Raw genomic sequence first — 27448 nt, 5'->3', positions numbered from 1 at the left:
ATTTAGACTGAATCTCAGGAAACACTTCCTAACTGTAAGAACAGTAGGACAATGGAACTTGCTGCCTAGGGAGGTCATGGAAGCTTCTTCACTGCAGGTTTTCAAAAGGAGGCTGGACAGCCACCTGTCTTGGATGGTTTAGACCCAACAAATCCAGCATCTTGGCAGGGCCTTAGACTAGATCAGTGGTTTTCAAACTTTTTCTCTGGCAACCCAGTTGAAGAACATTCTTGATGCCTGTGACCCAATGGAGCTGGGGATGAGGGGTTTGGAGAATGGGAGGGGCTCAGGGCTGGGGCAGAGGGTTGGGGTGTTGGGGTGAGGGCTGGTGGGTGGGGCCAGGAATGAGGGTTTCAGGGTGTGGGAGGGGGCTCTGGGCTGGGGCAGGGGGTTGGGGTGCAGGAGGGGGTCAGGGTTCTGGGCTGGGGGTGCAGGCTCTGGGATGAGGCCAGGGATGAGGGGGTTGGGGTGCAGGAGGTGGTTCTGGGTTTGGGGGGGCTCAGGGCTAGGGCAGGGGATTGGGGCTTGGGGTTGGGGCACGGATTTACCTCAGGCAGCTCCTGGTCAGCAGCGCAGTGGGGGTGCTAAGGCAGCAGCAGGTCCGGCTCTTAGGCGGAGGCAAGGAGCTCTCACAGCTCTTGCCCGTAGACACCACCCCCCAGCTCCCATTGGCCAAAAACCAACCAATAGGAGTGTGGAGCCAGTGCTTAGGGTGGGGGTGGTGCGCGGAGCCCTGTGGCACCCCCCCCCCAGGAGCCGGACTTGCTGCTGGCTGCTTCCGGGGCACAGTGCGGTGTCAGAAGAGGTAGGAACTAGCCTGCCTTAGCCAGGCAGCACCACCGCTGGGACTTTTAACTGCCTGGTTGGCGGTGCTGACCAGAGCCGCTGTGACCCAGTGCCTTACATTCTGTGACCCAGTACTGGGTCATGACCGGCAATTTGAAAACCCCTGGACTAGATGACTCTTACCCTCACTTCTAACCGTACAATTCTATTAATCTATGATTTGAGTGCTATTCCCACCTCTTGTACAATGGCTCAGTTTTTCTTCTTTACCATAGGAAGCCTTGATACTTGCCTCCCTGATAGGAGAAGAGTATGACTCTTTCCTTAGTAAGGGCTGTGACGTACACAGAATTAGTAACGTCACTGAGAGAAGTGGAACTTGAACATAGGGTCTCCTGGCTCCCAGCCCAGTGCACCTGCCTTTAGGCAAAAGGATATGTTGCTAGGTTAAGGCAGCAGCAGGAGAAGTGATTTTATCTGTGGCCCATCTGGAGGGGTTGCTTTGGTCTGGGTGGCTATTTCATGAGACTCAGCAGGCCCAGGGAACTTGCTTGCTGTAGATGGAATGTTCAGAGTTTAGTGACAAGTTTGTAACAAGGTCTACTGAGAATGTGCAAATGGTGGTGGGGGGAGGCTTATAACTTGGCCAGATCTGGCCATAATGTTTTGGGTTGAAACCTGAAAAAAGCAAAAGAAATTCAAGCCAAGGCAGATACCAAACATGGAAAATAACAGTCCACATAGTTAAAATGTGGAAAAATACTATAAGCAGTTGTAAAAGTTGTAAATGATAGAGTTAGGCAATCTTAATCTTAGTGGCTGTTAGTGCTCATGGTAATAATAATCATAATGAATAACTACCCCTGTGTTGGATTGGTGATGTGTGGGTAACACCCATCTTACTTAACCTCCGGGAAGCAAGTACCTCCAAACAGAATCTGGGTAGAGCATCTCCAGCCCAACATCTCCTATAGGCCCTTCGGAAGTTTGATCAAATTGTATAAAATACCGACTACGCTTGAGAAGGGAGACTGGGCGCTTCTGTTAACTCTAGCATAAGGCGAGAACAGAGGGACGTGAGGTGTCTTGTGATATCTGTCACCTTCGCTTCCAGCAGGCAAGACACCAGAGCATTCTCTCAGTCACTGCGTATCAGCTGTTTATATTCCAGGTGATCTAATCCCATCAGCACAGCCAGTCTTACTCTCCCAACTGTTACGACCCCTTCCAGCGAGTGAGGAATTGTCTGCTTCCTCTATCTCAGTCAGCAGGTGGGTTGCATCTAGGCGGCGTGTGGCCCTCTATACCACCTTAGCGCCCTTCCCTCCTGAGACTGGATTCCTCAACTAGAGGGCAGGGGAGTTGGTTCTGATTTGGGCCCTTTCCACAATGTGCCTAAACGTTGTTTCTGAAAGCAGTTCTGTCTCTCTCGGCTCATCCAGTTCAGCAGCTCTGGCCTGCAGACACTGCATGTGAATGTCGAGGGCCATGAGCTGCTGGCCCTGGGCACGCACATACACCACTTGGCCACGTGGCAATAGTCAGACATTCTGCACTCTGCAGTAACTGGGCAGTGCCCCCTTGGCTAGTCCGCTGCTGGTCCTCTACCTCCACAGTCAGAGGGAGTTGAAGCACCAACTAGAGCTACAGTATGGCTTTTATGTGGTCGGCTGAAGCATTTAGGGCAGTAGCTTTTAATTCGCCTAATTGTCTCTTAGCAATGAAAGTCAGAAGCCTGCTGCCTTCAGTGCCCAACTCCCCTGGGCTCACTCTGTCAGTTGCTCCCTCCCTTGGCCAGGAACCTCTCCTTATGGAAGAACCGACCAGCAAGGCCTCAAGGCTTGCTACTGCTTAGCAGGGAGGGGTGACAGCTGCCCAGTTTTGTGCAGTGCCATATGTAACATTTTATACAGATTTTAATGAGCTAATTTACACAATTGCAAATAATTTGAGTGTAACCATAAGTTTCAGCTGATGTGTTGCTGATGAAAGGTGGTGGCCTGTTTGGCCTCTGTGGACTGAGGTGGATCCCCATCTCAGAGAAGAACAGTGGCCTTCCCGCTAGGAAAGGAGAGGGAGCCACACAGACACTGATCAACCAAAAGAGGCAAAGCAAAACTATGAGGCCACAGCTGAGGTCAAAGGTGCAGAAGCAGGGAGCTAGTGGGGGTGCCATGCAGAGACCCCAGAGAAAAGATCCAAGGAGTTGATGGTCACTGCCCAGTGGAGCTCTACCTGGATGCAGGAACAGACAAGAGCAAGGCAAATGGCCATATGTTAATAAACAGCTTCCTCATGGCTGAGCTTCCTCCCCTGAACTGGTGCATGGCCAGCTAGGTCAATGCCAGGAGCAGGTTCACAAGGCATCTCTGGAGTTTGTGGGTTCTTGGATGGGGTGACCATAATGAACATGTGAGAAGAAAAGGGGCTGCAATCTGGAGATAGACAAGTGCCGTGGTGCGTATATATTACAATATACTCTTTAATTACATAAACACATGCGGTTTTACAAAAGGGGCATCAACAGGGTTTGAAGACAGGACTCTCTAAACACTATCTCTTGAGCCAAAGGAGTAACTGAATGCGCTTGACACAGACCTTCCAGCACCTTACACAACTATTTACAAGATTCATAGATTCCAGCACCAGAAGGGACCGTTGTGATAATCTAGTCTGACCTCCTCTATAACACAGGTCACAGAACTTCCTCAAAATAATGCCTAGATCAGATCTTTTAGAAAAACATCCAGTCTTGATTTAAAATGGTCAGTGATGGAGAATCCACCAGGACTCTTGATAAATTGTTCCAATGGTTAATTACACTCATTGTTAAAAATGTATGCTTTATTTCCAGTCTGAATTGATCTAGCTTCAACTTCCAGCCATTGGATTGTGTTAGACCTTTCTATGCTAGATTGAAGAGCCCATTATTAAATATTTGTTCCCCATATGGGTACTTACGGACTATAATCAAGTCACCCCTTAACTTTCTTTTTGTTAAGCTAAATAAATTGAGCTCCTTGGGTCTATAAGGCATGTTTTCTAATTCTTTAATTATTCTCGTGTCTCTTCTCTGCACCCTCTCCAATTTATCAACATCCTTTCTTCTTGAATTGTGGACACCAGAACTGGATGCAGTATTCCAGCAGCTACCACATGAGTCCCAAATACAGAGGTAAAATAACCTCTCTGCTCCTCCTGTCCAAGGATTTCATTAGTCCTTTTGACCACAGTGTTGCACCAGAAGCTCATGTTCAGCTAATTATCCACTATGACCCCCAAATCTTTTCCTGAGTCCTTGCTTCCCAGGATAGAGTTCCCCATCCTGTAAGTATGGCCTACATTCTTTGTTCCTAGATAGATACATTTACCCCTATTAAAACATATATTGTTTGCTTGCACCCAGCTTACCAAGCGATCCAGCTCACTCCGTATCAGTGACGTGTCCGCTTCATTATTTTCCACTCCCCAAATTTTTGTGTCAGCTGAAAAATTTATCAGTGATGATTTTGTGTTTTCTTCCAGGTCATGAACAGAAATGTAAAATAGCATAGGGCCAAGAACAGATCCCTGTAGGCCCCCACTAAGAACACACCTGTTCTACTATATTTACATTTTCAGACCCCTCAGTTTGCCAGCTTTTAATCCATTTAATACATGCCATGTTAAGATAGCAGTGGCAAGCTGGGTATCAGGATACTTGTCCCTGTGAGGGGAGTGTGGTTGAATGGGTGCAGCAGTGCGAATCAACAGTACAGCACAGCAAAAGCAGGGTGACTCTGAGAAGCAGGGTGACTAACCGTACTAACTTGGTTGGCTCTGCCATAGCTGGGCTATGGATTCTGTTCCCAGCTTCGCAAGAACTGGGACCTTCTGCAGCTTCTCAGTTACTTGATTTGTAAAGTTGAGGGGAATGATTCCTAGGGTAGGGATATGAGGCCTTGGTCAATAATGAGGGTTGGGAAGTACCAAGAAATAGTAGCAATAATTAGTAGAAAAGGTGAGAACAGAGCTCATAGTCTCCTGGGTGCTATGGTAATGGGTCTTTGGAGAGGGACATTCTCTCCAGAAACCATGCCAGTGCAACATGTGAAACAGCTCTTTCAGTTTACAGACTGTCCGGTGAAAATTGGGATGAATGGCAACCCTACCCTGCTATGTATTTTGGAAGGCATGCCTACATATTTGGTGTCCTGAAAGGAGAATGGTATGAGTCCAGTAAATTGGGAGCAGAACGTCACACTAAATGTCATCTAGCCCTGAAATCTCATGCTCTCAGACAGCGGTGGCGGTAGTCATCGGGGGTCAGAAAGCACCTCAAACACGTTTGCGGTCATCTTTGACCTGGATACAGGGGTGATGGGTCTCCATATGAGTGGACTAGATGTCATGGATGATAGGTATAAGCAGCAGCAATTAAGGAAGGTGCTGGCCACAGAAAGGCCATGGTGATAGGTAGAAAATGCATAGTTGTTAACTATGGTGATCGACTGCCCTGTCAAACAGCTGATCGTTACATCTGAAATTGTGAAATTGCCATGGCTAGTTCCTTGCTGACCTACACACCTTTCACTGGATCCGCTGGGATCTTTTTATGGGGCTTACAGCTACCATTGTCACTGAGGTACCCCTGGCCCAACCCATGGCAAGAGTACAATTTTAGACTCCAGTGGCTGGTTAACTTGGTGTTTGATGTATTTTGAGACACAAAAGAGGCACAGTTTTCTAACAATTGATGCCATTTAATGAATGATGCACTATAGAAAATAGAAACTAGCTGGGTGCTGGGATCCAGATGAGAGCCGTGTTCCATGGAGCCATGAGAGGAGGCCCTTTCCCTCACACACAGTGCCTTCTTTGGCTTATTTTGGCAGCATTTGCTGCTGCTGGAACCAAAGGGAACATCAGTATGTCGAAAGAAGTTCTAAGGGGGCATTTTCTTTCAAATGTGAAGCTGCACAGAAAGTCTTCCTGGCCTGTCTCCTCAGGAGAGGATAGCGTGACAGACTCAGAGCTCACCAAGCATTTGCAGATAGAGGTAACCTACAATGTCACAATTCAGTGCTCTGAAATCTGTACAGAATGCAGGGTTCCTGGGCCTCTGTAGATGCTGGATTTGCTTGGTTTTATTGGACTTCTTTCTGGATTCTTTTCTGCACACGCTGTGTCTTTTCTCTCAGGGTTTGGCTGCTGATTCCAGGGAATAGGCTTTTCAGAATGTTACAGTACACCACGTACAGCTCCGGGTCTATCTTGGGCATGGGGGCTGAGTTCGAATTGCAGGCCTGTTCAGCGACAGAGTGCTGCAGCAAGTACACATCACTGAAGAGAGCAGTTAGGATTTTGTGTGCCGCTTTGTAAGGGTCATTTTCAAACTGCACCATTGCCTTAAGCTCAGTCAGGGTATAGCCATTGTAACGCTTGCTGTCTTCTGGGTGAGGCGGCTCAGGCTCACCAATATGTCTCACCTTCCACTTCAGGCATTTCAGTTCTTCTTTTACATTGTCCAGTTCTCTCTCCATAGCTTGGAATTCCTTCAGGGTTACAAATCTCCTGCTGAAAGAGATGTTAATAATAGATACAAAGTGGTAGTCAAAGGACAGTCAGTGTTCATTCAAAATTAGCTGCTGGGCGGAATTATCAGTACAGGGTTTGGGACCCTGCGCAGGGGCCAGCCCCAAATACCCTCAGTCTAGGGCCATTCAGCGCTGTAGCTAAATGCTTGAATTTTGTCATTAGCGGGGCTTGGGCACTGTCCTAGTGAGACTCTCTCCGACCCTCCAAAAGGTATGTCCTGAGGGAGCTATCCAGTAAGATCTGGGGGTCACCGCGTAAGTGGGGCCGGGGTAGAAAGAACTTGGGAGGGTATGTTTGTGAGTGGAGGCGTGGTTGACATAAGGGGACATTCCATCACGAAGGCAGGGCATCCAGCACTATATGACAGCAACAGCCCTTGCAGCGCTTCGGAGGATTGCTCGCGTCCGGGCTGTGGCAGTGCAGACAGGGCGTGGGAGGGAACAGTGCATATTGGGGCTGGGAATACAGTCATGGGGGGCGTTTCCTACACGGGCAGAGCTGCATGTTGGGGCTGGGGCTAGGGCCTGAAGCCATGCACCCTGTGGTTGCTGACTGAGGAGCTGCATGCAGCTATGGGCAATCCACGCTGTGGCTAGGGTAGAACACAGAAGGACCAGGGATGTAGCCAGAATTGGGTCATTATGGCAGGCCAACTGCACATTCAGGCTATGGATGTACACACTATAGGCCAGACTCATTGTCGCCCTCTGGGCCCTTTGTATCAGCTACCTCGAACTGGAGAGCAAAGCTAGCCCACTGAGCAGTGTGCATTACATGTCCTCTGCTTGATCCCTAGAGGAGGTGAGTCTGTTAAAGCGGTCAGCTGGCAGGGTTGCCTCAAGCTGCAGCAATTCACATGTATAGCTTTGGAGATCCCTGGTTCCATCCTTGGTATGTGGGCCAACACAGTGCCTACCACATTAGCACAAAGACCCAAGTGGCAAATAGTCCTGGCACAGAGGGCACTGGGGGGTGGAAATCAAAGACTGGAGGAGACATGGCCAGGGCAGTTCTGCCCTCCTTGTTCACTGTAGTTGTGGGGGAAGAAATACATTTTCCCATTGTAAAAATTTCCAGTGGTGCTTATCCCAAGGGTGAAGTTTTATAGCCCGGCCCAGACATCATCCTTAATAAGGAGCTTCTGCTTTGCTGGGTTTGGGGGAAAGTACCAAGGATACTGCCAAATCACTTCTGGGCAAACACACTGAGCTAAGTTTCTGATAGTGCTCAGTGGGGTCCTGCCCTCTTTTGTGACAGCATTGCACATGCTGAGAGGGGGCTCGGGCTGGCATGACTTGGAGGAAGAGCATCATCAAGTATTTCCTGAATGCCGCAACAGGAGAAAATCTGAAAGCCTGGGGTGCAAAGAAAGGGACGGTGCTGTGATTTTAAGGCCTTCACTATTTGGCTGCATTCTGCAAATTCTTTGTTTTTAGCATTTAAACAAATTAAGGGCCAGCTCCCAAGGGAAGTATCTGCCATTTGCTCTTGAGTAGGGGTCTCTGTGCTGGCCTGACCAATTTGGAGGATGGTCGGGCTGGCATGGTGGTAGTGGGAAGTCTCTCAGCTGTCAATCAGATTGGGATAACCCCACCGCTCGCTGATGTCACTCCCCCATCACGACGCTACCGACCATGTTTGGAGCCATAGTCCACCTCCAGCAGGCTGGGTGGCTGTAGTGCAGCCAAAGGGGCCTTCTGCTAAAAGGATCTAGCTAGACCCGTTGGGCACAGAACCCAGCTGGGCCACCTAGGGTCAGGCTCCTTGCCCTCTGAATGCTGGGTCAGGAATTGGCTCCACATTTCTATTTTTTCCCAGTGCAGATGCAGCCAAACCAATACAAAGGGACTGACAGGAGATTATGCAGTCACACTTGGGAAACAGCAGAGTTGGGAATGAGACTTTTCCCAGCCCCGATCACCTCACAGGTATGATCTACAAAGCCTTTTGGAAAATCTGTAGGAAAGCTCTATTGGAGTTTAGAGCATTGGTCGGGAGCTTCTATTTCATGGCTGGATATCTGCACACCTGAACGATTTGTACTGAAAACTTGGGGGGTTTTTTGTGTGTGTGTGTGTGTGTTTCAAATAATGTGAGCTGGCTGGAGCATAGAATGGGCATGGGAGGAGTTAAAATACAATTAAAAATAAACCCCATGGACATTAAAATGTGGATATTAATATTCACCAACTTTCTTATCTTTCACAAAAATTCGTTGGAAATTAACTGTCAAAAAACTACATTAATGAAATGTGATCATTGCACACTTAAAAATTGCAGTCAGGAAATGCCCAGATTGAAATTCCAGTAGCAATGTTACCTTAGCTATGGTGCACAAACAGATAGGTAGTGTTTTAGCCTTCTGCTTTTCTGGGGAAAGATGCAGCTTTGGCATGAAGAACCACATTTTCAGAAGCACACAGCATGTTGTGTGTATCTTGGGTGATGAGTTCTTGAGAATCTGGCCATTAGTGTCATGCTGGGCTCTGAGGGGAGCTAAGCATTTGATAACCTGACTCCAGTTGCAGGTGCTGAGCACCTGAAAATCGGGTCCTGGCTCTTTGGCAAATCTGGCCCTTGGTAACACCACTGTGCTGCAGTTAGCATGGCGTAGGGAATGATTTCTCCATGACAATGCACTAGAACGCCTCCCATTGACTTCAGTGGGGTTTGGATCAGGAGCTAAGTTTGCTACAGCTTCCTTAAAGCACCCTGATCTTGCAAATAATTAGCATGTAAGAAACTCTAGCTATGTGAATAAAGTTTTTCCCGTATTTGCAGGATCAGGGCCTATGTTACACCACAAAACATGCAGCATGACTGTGTTATCGCTGCTGCTCACTAAATGTCCTTGGCTGAGAAATCAAGAGCAACCACTGCCCAGCGTATGTAACCAGATAGCTAGAAGTGTGTGTGTGTGTGAGAGAGAAACAGCCACCTGTCCTATGGCAGTGATGAGTCCAAAGGTAAATTCTCTGAGTCCTGAGGCCCAGACCAGGGAAATAGCTCTCTGCCCTGAGGGAACCTGAGGCAATGTTGAGCAAAGTGATGCCATTGTTTCCAGCTGAGGCCCTTGCGGAGCACTGCCAAATCTATAAAAAGAAAAGGAGTACTTGTGACACCTTAGAGACTAACCAATTTATTTGAGCATGAGCTTTCGTGAGCTACAGCTCACTTCATCGGATGCATACCGTGGAAACTGCAGAAGACATTATATACACACAGAGACCATGAAACAATACCTCCTCCCCCCACCCCCACTCTCCTGCTGGTAATAGCTTATCTAAAGTGATCATCAAGTTGGGCCATTTCCAGCACAAATCCAGGTTTTCTCACCCTCCGCCCCCCCCCACAAACTCACTTTCCTGCTGGTAATAGCCCATCCAAAGTGACCACTCTCTTCACAATGTGTATGATAATCAAGGTGGGCCATTTCCTGCACAAATCCAGGTTCTCTCACCCCCTCACCCCTCTCCAAAAACCACACACACACACAAACTCACTCTCCTGCTGGTAATAGCTTATCCAAAGTGACCACTCTCCCTACAATGTGCATGATAATCAAGGTGGGCCATTTCCAGCACAAATCCAGGTTTTCTCACCCCCACCCCCACCCCCATACACACACAAACTCACTCTCATGTTGGTAATAGCTCATCCAAAGTGACTACTCTCCCTACAATGTGCATGGTAATCAAGGTGGGCCATTTCCAGCACAAATCCAGGCTCTCTCACCACCCCCCACCCCCGGAAACACACACACACACACAAACTCACTCTCCTGCTGGCAATAGCTCATCCAAACTGACCACTCTCCAAGTTTAAATCCAAGTTTAACCAGAACGTCTGGGGGGGGGGGGGCGGGGAGGGGTAGGAAAAAACAAGGGGAAATAGGCTACCTTGCATAATGACTTAGCCACTCCCAGTCTCTATTTAAGCCTAAATTAATAGTATCCAATTTGCAAATGAATTCCAATTCAGCAGTTTCTCGCTGGAGTCTGGATTTGAAGTTTTTTTGTTGTAAGATAGCGACCTTCATGTCTGTGATTGCGTGACCAGAGAGATTGAAGTGTTCTCCGACTGGTTTATGAATGTTATAATTCTTGACATCTGATTTGTGTCCATTTATTCTTTTATGTAGAGACTGTCCAGTTTGACCAATGTAAATGGCAGAGGGGCATTGCTGGCACATGATGGCATATATCACATTGGTGGATGTGCAGGTGAACAAGCCTCTGATAGTGTGGCTGATGTTATTAGGCCCTTTGATGGTGTCCCCTGAATAGATATGTGGGCACAGTTGGCAACGGGCTTTGTTGCAAGGATAGGTTCCTGGGTTAGTGGTTCTGTTGTGTGGTATGTGGTTGTTGGTGAGTATTTGCTTCAGGTTGCGGGGCTATCTGTAGGCAAGGACTGGCCTGTCTCCCAAGATTTGTGAGAGTGTTGGGTCATCCTTCAGGATACGTTGTAGATCCTTAATAATGCGTTGGATGGGTTTTAGTTGGGGGCTGAAGGTGACGGCTAGTGGCGTTCTGTTATTTTCTTTGTTAGGCCTGTCCTGTAGTAGGTGACTTCTGGGAACTCTTCTGGCTCTATCAATCTGTTTCTTCACTTCCGCAGGTGAGTATTGTAGTTATAAGAAAGCTTGACAGAGATCTTGTAGGTGTTTGTCTCTGTCTGAGGGGTTGGAGCAAATGCGGTTGTATCGCAGAGCTTGGCTGTAGACGATGGATCGTGTGGTGTGGTCAGGGTGAAAGCTGGAGGCATGTAGGTAGGAATAGCGGTCAGTAGGTTTCCGGTATAGGGTGGTGTCTATGTGACCATCGTTTATTAGCACTGTAGTGTCCAGGAAGTGGATCTCTTGTGTGGACTGGACCAGGCTGAGGTTGATGGTGGGATGGAAATTGTTGAAATCATGGTGGAATTCCTCAAGGGCTTCTTTTCCATGGGTCCAGATGATGACGATGTCATCAATATAGCGCAAGTAGAGTAGGGGCTTTAGGGGACGAGAGCTGAGGAAGCATTGTTCTAAATCAGCCATAAATGTTGGCATACTGTGGGGCCATGCAGGTACCCATAGCAGTGCCGCTGATCTGAAGGTATACATTGTCCCCAAATGTAAATGTAAACGCATTATTAAGGATCTACAACCTATCCTGAAGGATGACCCAACACTCTCACAAATCTTGGGAGACAGGCCAGTTCTTGCCTACAGACAGTCCCGCAACCTGAAGCAAATACTCACCAACAACCACATACCACACAACAGAACCACTAACCCAGGAACCTATCCTTGCAACAAAGCCCGTTGCCAACTGTGCCCACATATCTATTCAGGGGACACCATCAAAGGGCCTAATAACATCAGCCACACTATCAGAGGCTCGTTCACCTGCACATCCACCAATGTGATATATGCCATCATGTGCCAGCAATGCCCCTCTGCCATTTACATTGGTCAAACTGGACAGTCTCTACATAAAAGAATAAATGGACACAAATCAGATGTCAAGAATTATAACATTCATAAACCAGTCGGAGAACACTTCAATCTCTCTGGTCACGCAATCACAGACATGAAGGTCGCTATTTTACAACAAAAAAACTTCAAATCCAGACTCCAGCGAGAAACTGCTGAATTGGAATTCATTTGCAAATTGGATACTATTAATTTAGGCTTAAATAGAGACTGGGAGTGGCTAAGTCATTATGCAAGGTAGCCTATTTCCCCTTGTTTTTTCCTACACCCCCCCCCAGACGTTCTGGTTAAACTTGGATTTAAACTTGGAGAGTGGTCCGTTTGGATGAGCTATTGCCAGCAGGAGAGTGAGTTTGTGTGTGTGTGTGTTTCCGGGGGGGTGGTGGTGGTGAGAGAGCCTGGATTTGTGCTGGAAATGGCCCACCTTGATTACCATGCACATTGTAGGGAGAGTGGTCACTTTGGATAAGCTGTTACCAGCAGGAGAGTGAGTTTGTGTGTGTGGTTTTTGGAGGGGGGTGAGGGGGTGAGAGAACCTGGATTTGTGCAGGAAATGGCCCACCTTGATTATCATACACATTGTGAAGAGAGTGGTCACTTTGGATGGGCTATTACCAGCAGGAGAGTGAGTTTGTGGGGGGGGGGGGGCGGAGGGTGAGAAAACCTGGATTTGTGCTGGAAATGGCCCAACTTGATGATCACTTTAGATAAGCTATTACCAGCAGGAGAGTGGGGGTGGGGGGAGGAGGTATTGTTTCATGGTCTCAGTGTGTATATAATGTCTTCTGCAGTTTCCACGGTATGCATCCGATGAAGTGAGCTGTAGCTCACGAAAGCTCATGCTCAAATAAATTGGTTAGTTTCTAAGGTGCCACAAGTACTCCTTTTCTTTTTGCGAATACAGACTAACACGGCTGTTACTCTGAAACCTGCCAAATCTATGACACCTACCCAAGGGTGGGAAATGCCCAAATAAAGTGCTTGCGAGATGACAGAAGTAACTACAGCCAGGAAGATGGGGGAACTTCTTCCTCCAGGTTATGGCTGCCTGATGGGCTGTGAAAATGTAAAGGACCCTGAGTGGGGTAGAGTGGGGGGAAGAACTGCTGCTCACCTTGTCTCAGTGTGTAGGGAACCAAAGGCCAACACAGTGGGGATGAGAGAGGGGGGTTAATACTCTCCCTTCTCCCCCCAGAGAAGCTGGGGTTAGGCCACAGTGGTCCCCAGGCCCCAACCTCTGAGGGGGTGGGACACAGAAAAGGAACTGGGCTGTGGGGAAGAATGTTTACGATCTGAGTTGTTGAAATTTGAAAAGATAAAAGGTATTGGCAGTCATGCCACCCAGGGAATAAACCTGTGGGTTCCCTTAGGATGCCATTTGTGTGCCCTCATTATACCAACTTCTTTATGGGGCAGATGTGACAGATATGGCAGCTCCATGCAGTATCTTTGGGGACCATTGTATTACATTTGTGATACTTTATATAGGATTATGTTCTACTGCATGGCGGAGGGTTACCATAGCTCCTCCAGGAACTAAAAACAGTGGGGAGTGACCAAGGTGAGTAAACTCCAAAGATACCACCCCCAGGGGTGGCTTGCATTCACTGGGCCAAACTGGGTTTTCTGGAGACTAGCTATACCAAAGCTTTTGGTGTAAAAAGCTCACAACCTTCCTCTTGATTCAGTAAATAGACGGGCCCCTTGGTCCCAGGGTGGTCCCAAGTGTTGTGGAAGGATTGGAAAGACCTTGGCATACCAGACTGCCCATGTGGATAGTGGATGATTCCTGGTATTTGTAGTGAGCATTAAAATCCTTGTATTGTTTTTGGCATGTTTTCTCTGTGATGTTCGTATCCTTATAATAAATGTGCTTCCTTTGGTAGAGTCATGTGGTCACTTGTACCCGCTGGCACACACAGGCCATAGCCCTTGGAGAGAAAGCACAGTACAGACGCTGGCCATTAGGCAGCCTGGCTGGCTGGGGATATCTCAGTGTATGACAGGGAGCTGAGCAGCTTTCAATCCCCAGTCAGAAGGGAGTGGGACATGGGTCCCTGCTCAGACACAGGAGCTGTCTGGAAGCCTGAGACCTGACTGGGCAGTCCTGGAGTGGGCCATGAAGAGGGGGTACAGGTGCAATTACCCTGAAACTGTAACATCCATGACTCGTAAAGTGTGGCCTTTTCAGTGATTGGAGCGCTGCAGTGTTTGCAGTTTAAATACAATATAAGCAAATATTTGTGCTCACAGACAAACTGCTCACGGCACTTAGGAGGAGGAAGCCCAACAGGTGTGCAGCTTTGACCCCAAATTAAAATACCAACCCACAGTGAGTGCAACTTCCCAGGGCTGCACTCAAGAACCGTCCTACCCACTTGTGTGTATGAAGCCATCCCAAGCACAGTATAGAAAATAGCTCACCTGTGGGTCTGGCTGCTGCTTGATTACAAACTGATTTATTGAACCAAATACCAGCTTGGCTCCCAACTGTCAGTGTAACAAGGGACCATGAATATCTCTGGTACGCCATGTTTACATCATTCACTGGTATAACTCTGTGCGCTAACTGCTTACTCAGTTATTTTTAAAAAAGAATAAACAAATAAATTAGTGACCTCCACGCTGGGACCCCAGTGCCTGTCTGATCTAAACACGTTACCCAGATGCATACCTTTTGCAAAGGGGATCTTCATGAGACGGTTCAAGACGCCTTCCTGGAGGTGTGGACCCAGAATTGGAGTAGCCAGCAGATTGCGAGCTATCACTGGGGTTCGCTGTCACTTTAGGCCTTGTGCTTTTCCTGCTTGGAATCACTGTGTGGTCTGATGGTGAGGCTTGTAGAGTTTGTGCTGTGTGAGGACAACAGGAATATGAGAAGGTCAGATTGAGTTCTGCCTGGGATTCTGGGTCTTGCTGTGGATTGGCTGAGCTGGATGTTAGATTAGATCTGAGGCTGGCAGAATGAGATGATGTATTTGGTCTTGGATTGGTTGGACTGGAACCTGATGTAGCTAGTTTTGGATTCATTTGCTCCAATGTTCTAGGTCTTGATGCTACTCTTGGGGCCAATTGAGTGATGTGAACAGCTTCCAGCATGGTTGGGTTCTGCCCCATGGAGGTCTGGCTGACAGGCTCTGATGAAAGCGAGGCATTGGTTGATGTATCGCTGGAGGAGCTCGATGTAGAACATGGGGATGTTTTCTGAGCATTGTGGCCACTCCTGGTCCTTCTCACTTTAGTAACGTTTAGAGCTGAGTGTTGCGCTGCCCTGAAAAAGACAAGCAAACAAATATTCACTCCCCACTCCGGGCCTGTGCTAAGAGCTGATATGTCAATACAAGACCCATCGCCCATGAGTATTACACCCATGAGTCACCTATCTCTTTTGTGCCATATTCCCCCCAGTTGGTCTCCAAGGAAGAAGCAGTTTTACAAAAAAGCAGCCACTATGAGAATCATACCCAGCATATCAACATTTCCCATCTTCTCAATGACTTAATATATGGAGACCTTTGTTGGGGAATCCAGAAGCCAGGCAGCAGTGGGGGATACCAAATAAACACTGACTAATGCTCCAGTGGTGGCATATGGATGGACAGCTGAATGGAAGGGAGACTGGCTGAAATGCAGTCCTCCCCCATGCCTAAAGAAGTCACTCCTGCTCACTCCTGTAAAAGGCAGAGCCTCCCTCCTCGTCGCAAACAGTGGACTCAGTGGGGTACCATAACAGGTGAGTCCTGGCATAACGCTATTGTGGGAATTCTGGCCGCAAGCAGCTCCACAAGCCCCTATCCCAGCTGGTGTCAGAGTTAGACTGGCCTGGGGGACTTTGTTGTCCTGGTAGACCTTGCAGATGAGTTCTAGTTCATTGGTTTGGGTTGTCATGGACCCCCTGGTGGTCTCTGGCTCCACTTATACAAGGTATGCAATACCGGGTCTGGGCTGTGGCATAGTCGGGTATTGCGAATATGCCACTGTTGTGGTCAAATAATCACCTCTAAGGCGAGATCTGGCCTTGTCCCCATTCCTGGCAGGGCAAGGACCTGTGACATTCCCTGCTCAGAGACCAGGGCTCCTGCTGGGGGAAAATACTTTCGTTCCTGTAGGCCAGCGTGGACAGCCTGGTGCAGCATTGTGATGTCATCCTTGACTATTTATGCCCTGACCCTTGGCTGTTTCTCAGCAGTGTCCTTGCACTTCATCATGGTTCCCAGATGCAGTGGCAGAGGAGGCGTCTGGCAAGCTAGTGGTGGAGGGGCCGCACTGACTCATGTCACCAGTACCGCGGCAGGTTCATGGAAGCCCCTGCTATTGCTCAACTAAGGAAGGGGAGGTCTTTCCTTCTTTTCCTCAGCCACAGGAAGTACAGAGTCCTGACCAGTGTAACTGTTCCAGGCACTGGGACAGCTGACTGCCACAGGCTGCTTTCCCCAGGCTGCACAGACAAATCTCACTGAATGATGTGCTCCACAAATAATTTTCTCTCGGGCCCCTGAGAAGCAGGAGGGAGCATTACGTACTGCCGCCCTGGCTGAACTATATTCGGTCTCTCAAGACTCTGATGCGCGGGGGGAAGGCAGAGACATTTGCGATTTGGCTCCTTTGTGCTGTACCAGTGGTTCAGGGAACCAGAATCTAGCTGTAACTGCACATCTTAGAACCCCCCCCCCCGCCCAGCATGTCCAGGGAGGAGGGGTGGTGTAGGGGGCAGGGGAGGAGGTGGAGCAAAATGCAGCCCTACTGTGCTAATTCTCAGCTGTTCTATGGTCCCTGAGTAAGTTAGAGCAGCTCCTGGACAGACAAGGCCAGAGCAACTGCGGTTTCAGACCCAGGGAGCCAAATACAGCTGCCTGATATCTTCCCACCCTTCCACTCCCTTGTGCATTAAGTGCAGGAGAGAATCTAGCCTCAGGTTCCTAAGGCCACTGTCATACTGTCTGGAATGGCTCACAACCCTGAGTGCCAACCTCAGGGCAGACTGTCAAAAAGTAGGGCAGAGACCCCAAGCTGGTGTGCTCTATAGATAAATTTCACCAACCCAGTAACAAATGTGAACTCTTGGATCACTGTAACAGTCTTACCATGGAGTCACAGACAGTCCTCTTGGGCTCTGCAGTTCAGCCTGCCACCCAGGCAAGCAGGATTATGTGATAAGTGGTCAGTTCCACCAAAGATCACACAATATTCAGGTTACTCCCAGTCCTAAAAGACCCGTCACTTACCCCAGGTCAATTTGTCCCTTACATCTCACACCAAACACAATGCTCATAGCCAATCCTATAGTAAACTAACTAAGAATTTATTAACTAGGTAAAAAAAGGAGAGAGTTATTTACGGGTTAAAGCAGGCAACAGATAAGCATAAATGAGTTTCAGTTTCTGATTCAAAAGGTGACAGAGTTGTAATAATCTGTCACTTCAGAATGTCGTTCAGGGCTAAGCATGCTAGGTAGCATGGGGATCTCTTTGCTTATGTTTAGGAATCTTTGCCCCTCAGAGTCCAGACTGCATAAAAGTTTCTCCTTGTCAGGGATTTTTATCCTCTCCACTCGGGAGTCCAAATTGATGGGATGAGTTCATGTGCAGGTCTCTCCTTTCTGGAGGGAGTTAGGAATGCAATCAATGGGGCCTCTCTCCTTTGAGGCTACACAATACCTCATTTGCCTTCAATGGTCCATCTTGTAACTTTATCTTAACCAATGCATCTTTTCCTGTTTTTGGTGAGTTACACAATTACAGAGGTTTACAATGCAAATACTCAATACAACTTTACACCATGGGCTGTAGAGGTTATAAGTGAGATCAATATAAAGCCTAAACACTAGACACATTCTTTTCAGCAAAACATCTAATCTCTATTATGATGATGCTAACACACAGGGAAGCAAGACTGGTTTCCAGCTATGCATTTGTAAGTGTTCGGTGAGGCCTGGGGCCTTGGCATGAACTGATACCTGGTCTGCCAGCATCACAGCCACGATCCAGCAAAGCACTTGAGCATGTGCTTCATACCCCTCAATTTCAACAGGACTATGCACATTCTTGGGGGCCTTGCTGGACCAGGGCCTAATCTCCGAGTTTAAAACAAACAAACCTTTTGTACTGGCTTAGTACAGCTGAGATACCTGACAGAAGGGTGCTCTCATGGACATGGCACACCCAGCTTAGCTCTTTAGAAAGGAAACACAATAGGGGTCCCTGTGAAAGAAAAGAAAAGTGGAGAAACTAGAATATGCCATCTAGGGCAGAGCAGAGTGCCTCAGAAAAGTCCCATCATCCTGAGCTGTGACTCAGCAGGGCCAGGGAGGGAATCCTACTTGGACTGCCTGCTGCTTGGAAGGGAGGGATGTCACTGTGCAGGCGCAGCCAGGAGCTTTGTCCAAGTGGAGATGGGTTGGCTGTAGGCCACCTGAGTCCCATGGGAAGGGAGCAATGTCACTTCACACAAGGACAGGAGCTCGGCCCAGAACCAACCCAATATCCCAGATCCACTTGTCCAGACAGTTACAGGGAGAGGGAGAGCCCTTAGTGTCCACGGAGGAGTGGGCAGGTGGTGGCCCTGGCAGAGTGAGTGCATAGTACCCTTGGTGGCCTAGGTGTGGTGGGAGCCCAGTGTCTTGTATGGACAGGGTGGGTACTCAGTGCCCTTGGTGCCCCAGATGGGGCAGGGTGGGTACTCAGTGCCCTTGCTGCCCTGGGTGGGGCAGGGGGGTAGTCAGTGCCCTTGGTGTCCCATGCAACTTGTGGCTCAGGGTTGCACATTGTTTTCTGTAGCTGGAAGGAGCCAGCCAAATGCAACCTGAACCTGGGGCGTGGCAGCAGCCAAGCCACCTCCGCCCTGGAGAGTCCTGGTCTGTCCAGGGAGCATGAACTGCCAGCCAGCACAGCAGAGCCCAGGACTCAGGACTCCACGATTGCACTGTATGCAGCACTGCAGCCTGTGGGGGTGGGAGAACATACCCTACTTGGGACTGAGAGACTAGGGCTGGTGGGGTTTTTAGTGGCTTTAGAGAGCATTAACCTGTATATTTAGGTGCTGGGCACATTGTACCTTTGCTGGGGGGACCCTCCTTTGAATCATCCTCCATACCGATAGAGGCTTGTCTCGGCGCAGATAAAAGTGTTCTCTTATTGTTAACTGCAGCTTTTATTTCTGGGGTTAACTCCTGCTTCCCCAAGAGGGGTTGGGGTATAGTGGGAAATCCAGGGCATGTGGCTTTGGATCTGGGAACCACTGAACCAACTGCAGGGCCCTCCCACCCCATGCAGACATCGCCAGCCTAAAGTCATTGCTAAAATATTCCTTACCGCAATGACAAAATGATCATCTTCCCTGCTCTACTCCCCTCTTGTGAATACACTACAGTTTTAAATGATCATAAACCTTAAACAGTTTCTGATTGTTTTCCTCTACTAACAGCAATCTGAAACAGAAGGCAAAAGCTTCCATTAAAAGAGGCAAGCTGCAAAAATTCCTCTTCTTTTTCCATTACATGTACAATTCTACACCTCACAAACAACTACTTTAAAAGGCTTCAAAAACCCAGTGTAGGAGTCATATTTGAAATCCATGGCAGTACACAGTTTTCTTCTGTACAGCCTGGTTTAAGCAACTGTGGTAGTGGATGAGGATAAACCCTGCAACTTGCCCATTTCCCCGTGATATAGTCTGCTGGGCCTAATTTGACATTTATGATAAAGCATCACTAGTAAATGGTGCCATCATTTCAAAATTTCTCTGAGGACAACACAATAGACTATTAAATCCAGCCTTGAATTTTGTGTTTAGGGCTCTCTGATAGAGTTTAAGGATCAATTTTAGAATAAATATCTAGGGACATAAAGCATTTAAGAAAGCATTTATATGGAAGCTCAAAAAAATCTGTTGCCCTTAAAGGAGACTGCATTTTTTCTATACACCTAATCCACTGTTCATCTTCTAGAGGGGCTTAGAAATCCACCTCCTATCATCTCTTAACTGGAATTAAGACCCTTTGATTTTCTTTGATTGAAAACACATCTATAGCAGAAATGCAATATGAGAAATGGCAACTCTGACAGGAGTAAGGATTCCCAAGGAGACTGCAAATCTCCGTCATCAGTGTAGTCCTTGCTCCTGAGTTCAGAAGTGCTGAGGAGTCCTGGCTTCAGTTCTAGTCAATGGAGCTGTGGTTGCTCAGCACTTCTGAACATCCTGCCCTTTATGTTTCGATCTCTAGGGTGAGATATTCAAGGGCCAGGCACCCACAACTCCCAGAAAAGGCAGTGGATGCAGCAGGGGCTCAGCACCTCAGGAAACCAGGCCCACGCGGTCTTGTAAAAGATACAAGTTGAGTCTGGTTGAGTCAGTCCATTTCTGGATTTATAAGGTCAGACCCTACCCATGTACCTGGTTCTGTGCTATCCAACATGCCCTTTGCCAAGCGAATCGGCACACGGCTGTTGTCCAGGGCCATGGGGAGGGGCACCCTAACTAAACACTGCTCAGAGAAAGGAGAGGATGGCCGGTCCCAAGGCCACCACAGATCGGAATAAAACCTTAACCCGTCATGTAGCTATTCATGGCTTCCAAGGCCAGAAGGGACCACTGCGATCATCTAGCCTGATCTCTTGCATAAGGCAGGCCAGAGAGCTGCCCCACAATCACCCCTAGAGCAGCTTGATCAGAAAACATCCAATCCTGAGTTAAAATATTGATATTACCAGAACCATATTGTTTTGGGATTCATCCTGCCTGCCCAGGGGACAGCAGGGCATGTGTCCAGGACCCTGCCCACCCCCACCCCCACCCCACGATGTGAACTACCCAGGGGTAGAGTCTGTGCGTTCTGCTCCCCTAGCCACAGTGGGGCAGCATCAGCAGAAGGAGCTCTGGGAGGGGGTGCACTTAAAGATCCAGGCTGGACTTTTCATAGGAGACAAAGGGACTTCAAACCTTCAGGCACGCAAACCCCATTGGTATAGGATGGGAGCTGGGCACCTAACTCCCCAGGACATCTGAAACCCCCAGCCCTGCCCATCCAGAATGCCCAATAGCTCAGTTGTTAAGGCCGTCTCCTGGCATAGAGGAGACTGCGGTTCAGATCACTGCTCCACATCAGCAGAGTGGGGATTTGAACTTGGCTGTCCCATGTGAGCACTCTAACTGCTGGGCTATTGGGTAAGGGCAATGGGGGGCATCACCTGAGAAAGGGCCGGCCTGGCTTAGGCATCCCACTCCAAGACAGGGGTCATGGCTGAGACTGCTGAGTGGAGAGAGGTGCCTCCCTCCAGCCTGGATCCAGGCACCTAATTCCCTTTGAGGCCCTGCTCCCTCAGCATTTCCTCCGGGCTAGTGTAGGACACTCCCCGCTCAGCGGGCTGGTTCCGGTGACTCCCTTTTTTAGGCGCCTAACTCTCCGCAGGCATTGTCCAGGGAGCCCAGGTGTCTAACTTGGGCCTGTGGATTCTACTAGCTGGTAGGGTACCTAAAAGTTAAGCTGAGCATTGAAACACCTGGAGTCCTTGTTTTCTAGCCAGCCCTCTTGACCGTACATCCCTCCAGATACACTTCATTTGGGCTGTGCAGGTGCAGGATGACAAAGAGCTGGATACCAGCTGTTTGCCATGGCATTACCCTGGCTCTCCCTGCCACTATCCACATAGGTGTTCCATTGGGAGTGTAGGCTGATTCCACCAGCATTGCCTTGTGCAGATTTCCCTTGGTGATTGCTGCCGCACACACACCGGATACTCGGTGAACAGCAGCGGGTTCAGGGGAGAGAAGAACCAGTAATGAGGGGTGCCTGGCCATGAGTCACAGGGGGTGCCTTTGTGTGCCGTTGGCCATTCACCCAATCTGACACATTTTTTTATATTTAACACTATTTTAAATGCTACATTTATAACCTATTGTTTAAAATTAATTTACCTTTTCTCACTGCTTTTAAATTAAGACTAAAACACATTTGTATCAAAGCGGGGGAAAAGGGGGGCAAAGAAACTTTGTCACTACCACTTTTCACAGCAGACTTAGTGCCCCATTGCCACCCTTACTTTTGTGCTGCTGCCGGTGGCAAGCGCTGCCTTCAAAGCTGGGCAGCTGGAGCAGTGTGGAACTGCAGAAGGAAGGGCAGCAATGCCATACTATGCCACCCTTACTTCTGCAGAATGTTTGACCTTTGCACTGGGAGGGGTAGTTCCAGGGGGGGGCTAAGGCAAAATTTGGGGTTGCTATAGCCTCCACAAGCCCCCATCCCAGTGCCCTCCTGCCTGTGCATCTGGCTGTTAAATTATCAATTCCTTTTTTTGCTGAACTCAGTGTTCTGATTGGTCTGCGATTTAATGCAACTCTTTAGCTGCTGAACAATCAAGCCCTCTAATGTTGTCTCAGTCGTAGGGCCGGCCTTAGGGAAAATGCTGCTCGGGATGAACTTCTTTTTTGGCACTCTTTCTTTGGAGGTGGAGTTGGGGGTGGAGTTGGGCACATCCCCCTGTACCGCCTTAGGCTCCCTCCTGCCCCCACATCCTCCTCCCCCCTCAGCCTCCCTCTTGCTCCCCACAACCTCTGCATCCTTCAGCCTCCCTCCTGCCCCCACTTTGCCCTGCATCTTCCTCAGCCTCCCTCCTGCCCCTACATCCCCCTGCACTCCCTTAGTCACTCCGCTCTCCCCACATCTCCTGCACCCCCCTCAGCCTCCTTTCTTGCCCCACATTCCTGTCTCCTCATAGTTTCCTGTCCAGCCCTCAAGCTGTAGAACACAGTGACAGCCATCTTTCCTGACTACGGCCTGGCTTCAGTCTCATTGAAAACCATGAGCATTGGTGTCCACCTCTATTATTACAACATTTTGTAACCCACTAGCCCCCTCTTTTTGACCTATGACTGCAGGCCACTGTGCCTTGAATGGTCCTTTAGCATAGCAGTTCTCAAGCTGGGGTCCATGTACAGCATGGGGGCCTCAGAGACTGCACAGGGCAGGGGGGGCCCTGCAAAATATTACAAAAAGGTTTTAAAAATCTCACCTCATGTCTGCATTGCCTAACGATTAAAAGCAGCAGATCTACTGTTGCTGTTTACACAACATATTCTGTGGTGCATGAACAGCGCCAAAATACATTACATAAGCATCAACATAAAAAATCGAAAGCAGAAATGACTGAGATGTCTTTGGCGGGTGGAAGTGGAATATATTTTTACAGTGTGTGAGCAATTACATTGAGTTTTTAAAATGTCCTCATACTAGTATTGCTAGTTGTGCTGAAGCCATGGATAATGCACAGTCAAGTAGTAAGAAACAAATTAAGAACAGAAAGTTTGACGAAAGTTATACTGATTTTGGTTTTATGGAATTTAGTGATGGGTGACTGCAATGCATTGTATGCTTACAAATCCTATAAAACGAAGCAATGAAACCTGCAAAGTTGAAATGACAGCGCACAACAAGGCACCTTCAATAGAAAGATAAATCCACAGACTTTTTTCCAAAGAATACAATCAACAGAAAACTCAAATGACAAATGTAACATCGGTTCCAGAAAAGGCTCTGAAAGCATCTTTCTTAACAGCACTTCAGACTGCAAAGAGTAAAAATTCCCATAGCATTGGAGACGACCTGATTCTTTCAGCTGCTGTAGAAAAGAGCAACATGATGATAAGTGAAGATGCAGCAAAGAAATTTAAGGCCATTCCAACTTTCTAACAATATAGTTAGTAGGAGAATTGATGAGGTTTCAAATGATGTCAAATGACAGCTAACTGAAAGACTATGTACCTGTGAATAGTTTGCAATTCAGCTTGATGAGACAGCTGATGTTGGTACTGCAACACAATTATTAGTTTTTGTTCATTATGTTTGGCTGGGGGACATTTTGGAAGATTTTCTTTTTTGTCAGGAGTTACCAGAACGGACAACAGGTTAGGAAATATTCAAATTATTGGATGATTTCATTAAAGCTCAATTGCTGAATTGGGAGAAGTGCATTGCTGTTTGCAGAGACTGTGCTGCTGCTCTGACAGACAATAGGAATAGTGTTGTAGAAAGAATACAAGCCGCAAACCCACAGGTAATTGTAACTCATTGTACGTTGCATCGCCAGGCCCTTGCATCAAAGAGAATGGAATCCAAAGTACACGATATGCTAAATGTAGCTGTGACAGTTGTGAATTTTATAAAGTCCTGGCCTTGGAATTCACGCCGTTTTTGCAAAGCTGTGTTTAGAAATTGGTGCAGGATATGACAAATTATTGTTTCATGCGGAAGGGTGTTTGCTATCTCGCAGCAGAATATTGGAAAGAGTTTTTGAGCTTCACAAAGAGCTGCTGGGTTTGCTTTCTGGGCACAATCCCAAGATCGCTGCAAACTTTTCTGACCTGATATGGATTGTGACATTATTAACTGGTTGAATGCGCTGAACCCGTCCACACAAGGGGGCAATACAACCATACTTGAGGTGAGTGACAAGACTGCAGCATTTCGGAAGAAAGTAGAGATTTGGCAAACTAATGGAATCTCTGATGTGCTTTTGCTACTGACAGATTTTCTCGGTACTAGCAGCATGACAATTGACTGTGTGAGAGACAGGATCATTACTCACCTTTCAACTTTGGCAGAGTACATCAGTGTTTACTTTAAAAATATAAACTGGAAGGAATATGATTGGGTTTGGGATCCGTTTTCAACTCTTACTATGTCATACTATGCTGTTTGAGTGGAAAAGCAGACTAGGAGCTGCTCGAACTCTCCTGTGACCGTACACTGAAAATTAAGTTTCAGGAACAGACTCGTTGCCACTTTTGGCCAAGTTTTGGCCAACAGTTGCTGCAGAGTACCCGATTTTAGTTACAGAAGCAATGGAAGTGTGGCTACCTTTCCCAACAACATATATATGTGAAGCATCATTCTCTGCCATTACAGCTAGGAAGACAAAGTTCAGGTCCCGCCTGGAAGTGGAGAATGATTTACATGTTTGCTTGTCAACCATCACACCAAGGATAGACAGACTCTGCAGTAAGACGCAGGCACACCCATCTCACTGATGTCTGTAAGTACTCTTACACGTCTTTTCTTAAAGCTAACAATACATGTTTATATGAAGTACACATATACTTCTGTCAATCACTTTCTCTGTTGGGGGTCTATGATTAACTCTGCATTTGAAAAGGGGTCGGTCAACCAAAAAAACGATGCCTTAGAATATGTGCTAACTGCTTGTGCTAAACAAGTTCTTCTACCTGGCATTTTGCTATGATGCTGGGAGTACCTTTCCCAGCCCTGAAGAGGAGCTCTGTGGGGCTCAAAAGCTTGTCTCTCTCACCAACAGAGATTGGGCCAATAAAAGTTATTACCCCACACACCTTGATGCACCTTTATTATGGTCAGCCTCACTTCCCCGTGCAAAGGCTGTAGGAAATGGTCACCATTGTGACAGAAGGCCATGTTCAAATTCCTGTTGAAAGCAATGGGAGCTGACAGCCACTTCAAATAAAGAAATATTTAAAAATTTGATGCCAGGAATCATGAGATTCCTTTAAAAGCCCCCAGCTAGGTAGGGTTGAGTTGCTGTGAGATTGGGGATGTGATGGGATGTCATTTGGGGGAATGTTCACATTTTTATTTCTGGGCTCTTGTTTATTTGAAATATTAACTGCAATGTCACATTAGTTGTGGTTTTTGCATTTCACATACAAAGGCTCACATTCCACTTTGCATGGGCAGCCTCAGCCTTCTACAGAAGCCAGGCCTGGGGAAGGTGAGTAGCATTTGGCCCTTCAGTGGGAAGGTCCATAAAACACAGAGAACATGCACAATGTTCAGCATGACATGCAAAAGTCAGACAAACATGCAGAATATTGTCTGGCAAGGTGGACACGTACAGCAGCCTTCATGTAATGCTGGGTCATTCCTCTCCCCCTCCATGAATTCTTTAGTAAAGAACCTTAAAGATGGGTCTGTCCATTTCATGCATTATTATATTATGCTGAAAACATGGTCCCTACACACTTCCCCAATGCTCAGCTATTGAGTCACTAAATGATAGCTGTGGCATTCTCAATAGTTTGAGCCCTGTGCAGTTCCACATGTGGATCTGGACCCTGCAAGTCATTGCATCAGGTTCAGGAAGGAGCACAAACATATTCTATTCCAGCAAAAGCAGTAGCGGGAAGCGTGTTGGGTGTGAGTAAGGAGTGAGCTTGCCCAGTACTGCACGCTTAGCCTTACTCTGCAGGCACACATGCTCCCTTGCCCCTAAAACAGGAGGGTGGACCAGGTTTTGGCTGAGGAGACAGGAGCTTAATAGAGCCAGTTGCCATTTTTTGAATGAAACATTTTTTTTAGTTGAAAAATGGCCTTTTTTTTTCAGAAACAGATATTTTAAATAAAGGTTTTTGTTGGTTTACAATGCTCTGTTTTTTCAACAAAACTCCAAAATGAAAAACTTCCATTCCTTTGGCTTTTCAGATTTGGGTTTTTCTGTTTTACCTTTTTTCTGTCTTTTCTTCCATTCCTTTGCCCCTCCCCACCTTTCCAAGTAGCAAGTTGGAAAAAGGACAAATAAGAGGGAATGAGGGAACAATGTAGAACAAAAAAACAAACCAAACATTTCCAAATTGAAACAGTTTTAAATTGAAAATTTTAATGAACAATTTCAATCCATATTTTTAAATAAACCGGAACAGTCTCTGCAAAAGCTGTGGAACAAAAATGATTTGGAAATTGTCCAAATTTTTAAAGAAAGGCTTAAAACTGGATTCTTCTGAAAGTAAACTCTGGGCTCTGCGCCGTAATTCCCTCACACCACCGACCTGGCATAAGTGACTCAGCAGCCGCGTAGCTGCATTTGCTCACGTTTGGGAATGATCAGGTGCCTCTGTGTGCTGTTTGCTGGCTAGCCAAGACTTTGGGCATATGCAATACTTGGCCCATCAGACATAGCTTAAAGCAGCCAATCTGGTTCCAGTTTATGCAGTTGTGACCAATCAGAATTTGCAGTCAGCCTCACAGCACTTTGGCTGACTTTTGGCCCATGGAACCCCCACACTTGCAAAGTTGGGCAAGTCCACAATAGTTATTCTCAGGCTGAATTCCCCTAAAATGGGCCAGATCATGGCCCAGGCTATGTAGCTTCATGGGGCATACGGAGGAATCAAACACGCCTCCCCAGGCTTATGCACTACTACAGCCATGGAGGGGCAAGTAGGAGATTCATAGGAGCTGCAACCATTTGGCGCCCAGTGCTTAAAGCCATGAACCAAGACCCTTTCACATCAGAATACACTGGGAGGCCAGCACTGCTGACACCTAAAAACATAGATCAAGGCTGCTTGTTACTGCTCTTGTCCCAGCATGGTACTGCCTTTTCAGAGGCATAATTTATTCCTTCCTGCGTAAGAACTGCTTTTTAATGCACGATTCACCCTCTTAGGACACCAGTAGTTTAAGGTAGAATTAGCAAGCACCTACTCTCAGCCTGCCACAGCACCACAGTGGTTAGGAGTCCTCTAGACTCTGATGAGGTTTCATTTATGAGGCCAGTTTTAAGTGTGTTAGCAGAATCATGAAGACTTTTCTGAGTGAAATTACCCACAAAAAGACCGAATCACACAATCAGTAGCACCTTTTAT

The 27448-nt window shown here is 47.5% G+C and overlaps 1 protein-coding gene across 8 annotated transcripts in view; it reads right to left on the bottom strand.

Annotated features, from left to right (window-relative positions):
* Positions 1-3186: 3186 nt before the first annotated feature.
* The window catches only part of GSG1L (GSG1 like), a 123961-nt gene continuing 99699 nt past the window's right edge, over positions 3187-27448 (bottom strand). For 2 of the 8 annotated variants that reach the window (XM_048867349.2, XM_048867351.2), the window contains 2 exons: positions 14517-15113; positions 3189-6342 (listed from right to left, as the gene is read on the bottom strand). In XM_048867349.2, the coding sequence (XP_048723306.1) occupies positions 5913-6342; positions 14517-15113 (1027 nt within the window). In that variant the 3' untranslated portion in view covers positions 3189-5912. Of the gene's footprint in view, positions 6343-14516; positions 15114-26306; positions 26345-27448 lie in introns of those variants that run through there. The other 6 variants (XM_075132823.1, XM_048867347.2, XM_048867350.2 and 3 more) reach the window with 6 other exon arrangements.

The sequence above is a fragment of the Caretta caretta genome, chromosome 10 (genome assembly GCF_965140235.1).
Source record: "Caretta caretta isolate rCarCar2 chromosome 10, rCarCar1.hap1, whole genome shotgun sequence".
NCBI lineage: Eukaryota > Metazoa > Chordata > Testudines > Cheloniidae > Caretta > Caretta caretta.
The sequence above is the reverse complement of the archived record's forward strand: the minus strand, read 5'-3'. Positions and strand labels throughout refer to the sequence as shown.